The sequence below is a fragment of the Limulus polyphemus genome, unplaced genomic scaffold (genome assembly GCF_000517525.1).
Source record: "Limulus polyphemus unplaced genomic scaffold, Limulus_polyphemus-2.1.2 Scaffold1396, whole genome shotgun sequence".
NCBI lineage: Eukaryota > Metazoa > Arthropoda > Merostomata > Xiphosura > Limulidae > Limulus > Limulus polyphemus.
Window position 1 is genome coordinate 159,464 of NW_013667006.1, and position 8,775 is coordinate 168,238.

The window sequence follows — 8,775 nt, forward strand, 5'->3', positions numbered from 1 at the left end:
TGATGGGGATTCGAACCCGCGACCCTCAGATTGCAAGTCGAGCGCCCTAACCACCTGGCCATGCCGGGCAGGTAAAGTTAGAATATCAAGTTAAGTTTCCGTACGCTCTACGTTATGCTCTAAATTCACATATTTTAAGTCTATGTTTAAAATTTATAAAATGTGCACAAAGCATTATAAAAATTCTATGGACTAAGTGAATTTCGTTACTAATTAACTGGATCATGTACATAAAACAGTTCTATAGCTGTTAGTGTGTTAGAATAAACAAAATAAGATAATAAGAACTCACGGTAACACTTCCTGCCGACTTTCTGTTTTCTGCTTCTTGAAGTGAATACCTTGGTGTGGATTTGGTAGAGGGACGAGAAGATCCCAATTCTAACGGTTTAGCGACTCCTGGTCCGAGTGCCTGAGCATGTCCTAATGTGACACTGGCCCGCCGTGTAGATTTCAAGCTTGGACGTGGGCTATTTTCTCGAGTGACGCTGGTGAGACTCAGGGAATGTGACCTTTGTCCAACACCGGTTGTTAGTGTCATAGATCTCCGGGGTGTTGAAGGAATGTTGACCATACTGGCCCGTCGCATGGCAGGTTGGGAAGCCCGACGAGTACTTTTACGGTGCACCATGGTTCCTTTTCTCGCCAACATGGACATGATTTTGGTTTTGTTATACCTGTAACCAAGTGCTTTTATTAGTAAAGACCAGAGGTGCCCATGACTTTAACAATCTTTCACTGATGTCACTAGTATACCATATTTACCAGGAAGAAGTAATGTAGTTTGGATAGTGCGATTTGGCAATAAAAGTTTCGAATGTGTCTCAGAATATTACGTAACTGATTCACTAAGCTACGAATGTCTAGGGGAAATTTCTCTATGAACAGTCTTTATTAATAGCTGTAGTTCGTGAAACCAACTCAGATTACAGTACCCCTTATTCTTGTAGCCTGTTCATCTTTAGACTGAGATTATTGAGCTTGTATTTCATTTGTTGTTAGTGTCTTCTTCTTTCGTTTGTCCTTAAAGATGTTAAGTCCAGCAAAGTTTTCTCTTCTAAAAATGACCTTTTCATAGGTTTGCTTTAGTTGATAGTTACAGACTTAAATTTGTCCATCTTGAAAATTGAAACTCGTGCTGTTATTTCTTTGTTACTGATAATTCTTTACTTCTCTTTATCTTCATGAAGACGTTCTTTTACTGATCTGAAGAAGAGCGTTGACGTAGTACCGTCAAACTACGGAAGACGTTTCTTTAGAATTATTTTATATCTTAAACGACCGTTAAATTTTGAAATACATTATTTATTTTTCATTTCGCATATCTGTTTACATATCTTTTTCGATAGTAACAAACAAAAACAAGCTAAGTAATAGCAAGTTTGCCTCTCAAAGGTAATAGCAATAGATGACCAGCTCTCAACCTGTCTCGACTAACTTAACTTGTAAATCAACACACCTGAGTCACGCATTCGATTCTCTCGCAACCAGTGGCGCCAAGAGACTGCGAGATCACGTAGATACTTTCCACCAAATTGTGATTGAGACTGCGCTGCGCATGATTTTTTTCATTCTGGAGTGAGTGTTAGAGTTGTAACCTTAGTAACGAGAACTACGCTAATCGAAAGGGAAAATTAACGTAAATTACAAAGCATAGGCCGTTACCTGTCATCATTTAGTAGCATTAACTTTCTCAGGTTTGTTTCTTTAGAATGGCTTTCTATCGATCCATTTCCGCGATTTTTTTTTTACTTTGAATTTGGTCACTCATACTTTCTCAAAACTTGTTTGTTTGTTTGTAATTAAGCACAAAGCTACACAATGGACTATCTGTGTTCTGCCCACCACGGGTATCGAAACCCGGATTCTAGCGTTGTAAGTCCGTAGACATACCGTTGTGCCACTGGGGGGGGGGGGCTTTCTCAAAGTATTTATTTTATTTTCTCTGCGTTGCTTCTTCCTTCGTTTGTTTCTGATTTCCACATCTTGTATCTCACTGTTAGTTTATGTATTAACTCTTCATGTTATTATTACGTACTGGTTACCTGGTGGTTCAGCGATATGTTTACGGGCTTACAATGCTAAAATCCGAGGTTTAATTCCTCGCCAAAGAAGAAGCTCAGATAATCCATTTTGTAGCTTTGGGCTGAAACAAAACAAACTTCCCTTTTTTACTTATCTTGTATCTTCCTACCGCATCTTTTTCATATGATAATTTCTTGTTTTCCTCACTTTTACTTTCCTCACTTTTTATCAATATTTATCAGTTCTGTTTTTCTTTAAAGAATTTTTTCGATCTTTTCTTTTTTTAACTTTCCTTCGTTTCTCATTCTATCTTTGTCCAGAAATATTTTTTTCTCTTTCTCTTTTTCATTTTTAAAAAATCAAATGAATTTTGTTTCTTTGTAAGTAAATATTGAACAATAACCAAACTATAAAGTTTTTGTTTTGATTAGTTTGTTGAAATCTGGATAGAAACTCTATATTAATTCAGTTTATAGCTTTATATGTATGTATATAAACTTAACTAGCTCATCCCACAGTTCTGGACATAACAGGGTTAAATTGGCAGGCGAAATCATGGTGTCCCTATCTATATAGCGGGTCTAAATGCCCTAGAATGTCACCCAGACATGATATGGTCTAATAGTAAATTTTCAGAGTACTTAACATGAATCTAGCATTGGATTTTGTGTTTCCGGTTTTCCTTAATACCATGGACGCCATATTTAATTTTGTATGTATCTCTGTATCATTTTCCAGCTAATCTCCCTCACAGTTTTGAAGCTAGCAGGATCAAAGTCGGCAGGCAGATTCAGGATGGCACGGGGGTGTGTGTATTTACCTATATAACATAACTCTCCTACCAATGGAAATCAAAGGGGGAGGGGGTAAATCGCGCTCGGAAGGTCACTCATGCATGATGGAGGTCCAATAGTAGGTTTTCAGAGTCATTAAACCTGAATTTGGTATCAAATGTTGTGTTTCTGGTACTCTTCGAGATGAAACTGTTTTCATATCTTCACTCATAAGCCAGTGGGACCCATCTTGGCACTAATGCTCAGGTAACACAAACGGGTGTCCCAACGGGTTTTCTTGTCGGTATGTATCCCACCTTGTGGCAGCTACCGAAGAAATTTGGAATAATGTAGAATCTTGGTTGATACACTTGGGCCTTTGTGAATCATGAGAGGACCTCTGAACCTTCGTGTATTCTATGCTAGTGCTGATAAAGACAGCTTGTTTATATTGTATTTACATTTAGGTTTTACCTTCAACATCGGTTTCCAGGGGCGACACTGACATCGATGTAATATATTTAACTGTAAAGAGAAATGGAATTAAAAATTGTGAAAATAGCTTTGACTCAATTACAGCTCAAATACTTTTGTTCTTAGAAGGGCAACGCACTAGAAAGTTATTTTTCAATTTTACAATAGAAAGTGTCACGTAGCTTGGTGTAGATATGGGGTTTCATACTATATTTTATACGATTGCCAGATTTTGAATAAATCTTCATATATAAATAGTCTTCATTACAGGAATCTTCTACAAAAGCTTATTAAGAAAAGGCAAAAATTGCGAGATATCTGGAATCCCAAACATATAACTTATTATGATAGGACGTGTTTATTTTTATTTTTTTTTTGCAGTTGAGGTAAAGGAATACTATTTAACCACTTATTCTAAACGCATTACATCATTCCGCTGTTCCTATAAATTTCTGATGATACAGTAATGCATCAAGTTTTAAAGTGGAAAGAGTTTGATTAAAAAATACATTATTAGATACAATGGAAATACTTTAATGAATCTTGAATAAATCTAAGTAAACTTTGGGCAGATTTTAACTTTTCTTTTCATTCGTCTTTTTTTTTCCAAACTGAATAATTAAATCACAGAAAAGTTCCTTCTAAATTTTATTGAAAATGGCGCTCTTGCATACTAATGAATACACTACCGGCTATAGTATTTAATGCACACAAGTTCTAGAACTTTCATTAACAATTTGCATATTGCATGACTCCTTCTCTTTTGTTATGTTGACTCAGTATTTGGCTAAGCTAGCACAAGTTGTAGACACGAGACAGAAACGTTAAAATCGTAAATAATGAACTGCAAGACAATCCAAAACACTCCACGTGTTCGTAAATACACGTCTCTCGTAATACACATGTGTTATTATACAAATTAACTGCCATGTTAGTCTCTTATAATACGATATGCAATAATGAGCACGTAAACTCATATAAATAAAATACATTTGGTACTAACGTAGACTTTATTGTTATGCAGACTAGAAATTGATTGTTGTTCATCACTTATGTTAAGCGCCTACTGCGCACTAACTAATTAATGATAACAATTCAGTGACAGATATCTATAAGAAACATTTTATTTGCAAAGATCAAAGAAAAAGGTCCACGTGGTTAGTAAACGTGTGCAATAGCTCAGTTCTATACAGTCTAAATACTTAATGAATGGTGTCTTCATTGCCGTTGTTTGTACAATTTACTTATTTATCATACGTATTTATTAGACTTTCAACAAAATTCTTTCGTTATCGCTGTTAGAAAAATAACTAAATACACCTTGTTGTTTTTCGCTAATGAGATATTCATGTTTTTTTTTTTGACAATTCAACAAACCCGGATGCCGACATTAATTTACTTTAAATTTCTAGTTATTCTGAGATGATTTTGTTTGTTTGTTTTGAATTTCGCGCAAAGCTACACGAGGGCTATCTGCGCTAGCCGTCCCTAATTTAGCAGTGTAAGACTAGAGGGAAGGCAGCTAGTCATCACCACCTACCGCCAACTCTTGGGCTACTCTTTTACCAACGAATAGTGGGATTGAGAATTACATTATAACGCCCCCACGGCTGAAAGGGCAAGCATGTTTGGTGTGACGGGGATTCGAACCCGCAGATTGCGAGTCGAGTGCCCTAACCACCTGGCCATGCCGGGCCCATTTTGAGATGAAATCAAGATTTTTGATAATATCAAGAAATACTTGAGTATCGACATTTTCATCTTACTTAGAAACACAAAACCTGGGTAATATCACTCATAGAATATCAACATGAATTGATAAAAAAAATTAGTAAATTGAGGAATTTCATGATTGAGAGATTTATTCCTTAATCACATGTTATTGAAATATGAATTTTTTGTTTAGTTCGATTTTTCCCCAAAATTGTAATGTCTTAATTACTCTCTCCAATATAGTTTTATTTATCTTCGCTTCTGCAGCTTCACTGATCTCATTAGAATAAACTTTCATATATTATGCTAATGGTAGTATTTAACGAGAAATTAAGTTGCACATAAACAGAAGCCGTCTCCTGTATATCTCACACTTAACGGAACTTTGTTATACAAGATATAAATACTTTAATGTATTTTTTCATGAATCTTAAAGTACAGAAATTTGCTAGAAGCTTTAATGCTTTGTTCTATTATTATTTTTGTTCAGTCTGCTTTGATTAAATTACATAATTGTGCTTATACATCTTTCTTTTATTGGGCCAAGTCTTATTATTCCAGAAAATGTAAGGATTTGTTAATTTGTAAAGAGTAAGTACATATGTATTTTTGCTTTTATTCTTTTAACCCATCATCGCAGACAGTTCATCCAGGAAAACGCCCTTCCCAGAAAGACGTTGCTAACACGTTGATCATATCGCATATTGTACAGAAAAATGTAAAGAAATGTTTTTTGTTGGGCTATATGGTTGCCAAGTGATTATCATATAATGGGAGAATAAACTTCACAAAGTGCATAATAAAGCAAGGTAAGCTCTTGTTACTATCAGAAGAACCTACTGACATCAATTACGCGTGATGTATTTCTTACAGTGTATGACCAGGACAGCAAGAAGGTACAGGTATTACTGCATCAGAAATTCACACGTCTACGTCCACAGCATAGTTTCTAAAAATATGAAGAATAAGCCGGTGTGCATGTTATCCCCTTCTTCGACATACATACTTGTGAAATCATGGACTCCTGTACCTTTGATTTATGGTTTCCTGCAATAGTATTAATCTGTTCTTCAGAATGGGCACATTTGATAATAAAGTAGCTCCGAAGGAAACTCGGAACGTGGAACATGGTTCTTATAAAGTATGATTAACCCTGCGTAATAATGTTGGAATCACGTTCCCATTACAAGACAACTATTGTTCACCCAAAATACACGATTTTATTATTATGTCTGCTATTTTTAGATAACATTTGTGTGAGTTGTGCCTTAAACATTTTCATCACTTGCTTCATTAGCTGGAAAACATATCTTTATCACAAAACAAAATATGAACATAAGAGCGCAAAGCATGTTTATTAACAAGGCTTTCATCATCAGTAATCTACAGAAACGAGAAAACACATTTCCTCAAAATATAATTGTTAACCACTAACAAACGCTTAAAGATCTGAGGAAGGTTGAAGACAAAGATTAACTTTATCAAATCAGTTGTAGACGTAGTAAAATGTACATAAGACAAACAAGAAGGACATTAAAAACGAGATTGAGAGAACATCAGTATGACATAAAATATGGCAACACTATGTCCTCTTCTGTAGCTGAAAATTTCTGGAACTGAAAAGGTAATTATAACTGTAAAAATGTAAAGATCTTAAGAATTGTACAAACAAACACGGGAAGGAACTTAGGAGAAAGTATTTACATAATTAAAAACAGATGATGATGGACAAGTTAACGTTTCCTATTATAAAAATTGTTTGTTTTAGGTATTCCTTTATCTACTATTTACCTATCAACCTTCCCTTATCTTTTGACTTTCTTGTTAAATATGAACTTGCCAGATAATAATTGGAGTTTAATATAGGCTAAGCTAACACTGTATTCACAAGCCTGATTATAGTAGTTGTGTTATCGAACGAGTTGGCCATTGGGCCATAAAAAGTAGTTTTTTTTTTTATCTTAAAGTATAGTTCCACAATGTGACTGAAAATAACTTATACGGCTTTAAATTCTATAGAGACGTATCGCACCAAGTGGAACAAATTAGCAAGCTTAGGTCCCAGAGGAGAACCCGTTGCAACGTCGTCTATATATTCGCATGGAGTATTGTTGAAAAAGAAGTGTGATATTTTGTGGAAAGTTGCTACATAGATTTGATGTCATATTTAGCTAGTCCGTTAATTTACACCATGGGAAATATTGGTGAACAAAAAACGAGTGTAGAATCTAATACGAATGTGCTCTTTAAAGAGAAGAAGGTAATATCGCAAGTAAAGTGAAAGGCGTCAGGTGTTGAATATTCATTGGAGCGAGAGGCTTTAGATATTGATTGTGGAGATTCAGTAGTTGAGTTGCTGCATAAGGTAATCTGCAGTTTGAAGTATCAAGTGGTTTTACTTCTGTAATTTATAAATTCTGGAGCTAACCTAAAGAAGTATTAAGTTTGTTTGTAGTTAAGCACAAAGCTACACAAAGGACTATCCATGCTCTTTCCATCAATTTCTAGCGTTGTAAGTCCGCAGACATACCGCTGTGCCACTGGGGGGCAAGTATTAAGTCTGTAGTTCTCTTGTGCTAGTTAGGAAGGTTTGCAAAGAAACAAGTACAGTCTATTCAAAAACAATAGATGGCGCCTTACTCTACTTCAGTTTTCTTAAATTTCACTCTTTTGTTTTCTAGATATTCTTATCGGGGAAAGGAGGTATCCGAACTGAGCATAAAATTCGGAAAGAAGATGCTGTTGAGCCATGGGAACGTTATAATATGACGCTGAATCCCACTATTCATTGGTAAAGAGTAGCCCAAGGGTTGGTGGCGGGTACTGTCGGTCGGTCAGTTTTACATTTGATACAAGAAAATGGAGAGTCTAAACCAAAGTATACTGAAATAACATAAAATGTTACCACTCTGTATCGTATTTACTTATTCTGATTTTGTTGTTGTTGGTGTTAAGCGCAAAGTTACACTGTGCCTACCAAAAATATCGTAACCCCGTTTTTAGGGGTATAAGCCTACAGACTTGCCACTGAGCCACTGGGGGGCACCTATACTGAAAAAAAAATAGTCTTAATAAGTCAAAAGTATCTTGATATAAAAGGAAGTCAGAATTGGGCGATGATAAGAAAAAATTAAATATCATTTTGGAAAAACTGAACGACAACCTGATGGCTAGACAGCCAGTTGTTTAAAAACAATATTTTCATTGTACAGGCTGCTGTTTTGTTGTTTGTCGTTTTTTGGTGATTGTATTTAATACCTTATGAGTTTCAGTTTATTTATGCTAATTGTATTCTCGAATTAACTATTAGAGTTTCCTCCAGAGACATTTTTTTTAAACCTAGTGTTAAACTCTTATGAAGTTGATTACTGAGATATGAGTTGAAAATAGAACATTAAGATTTATAGCCACCTAATATTACTTGATCACTTTGATCGGCCAAAGTCACCAAGCCTAACGTAATAATTAAACATATAAACCTAAAGATACTATTCTTGGCTAAACATTTATTTATAGTTGTGACAATACTAACACCTACGAAACATACATATCAGAGTTGATGTTTTATCTTTTTGTGGTTAATGGTACACACTATAAAATCTTATTCGCCTTGCGCACAATAATTTGTTTGAAACAGACGGAGTCCATGTAAAAACATGAGATAACTTTATGCCACTAATTACCACTATAATGACAGTTTCATAAATGTGACTTTTAATGTCATAACATCATTATCATTAATCTGATGTTAAATGTCAGAACAATATCAATACACTTTTTAATATTCATT

At 35.0% G+C, this 8,775-nt stretch overlaps 1 protein-coding gene across 1 annotated transcript in view; it reads right to left on the bottom strand.

The window, feature by feature from the left end:
* LOC111086755 overlaps positions 1 to 1,241 on the bottom strand; it is a 54,577-nt gene extending 53,336 nt beyond the window's left edge. Inside the window, exon 1 of the mRNA XM_022390873.1 lies at positions 293 to 1,241. Coding sequence (XP_022246581.1) covers positions 293 to 658 — 366 coding nt within the window. The 5' untranslated portion in view covers positions 659 to 1,241. The remainder of the gene's footprint in view (positions 1 to 292) is intronic.
* Between the last annotated feature and the right edge of the window lie 7,534 nt (positions 1,242 to 8,775).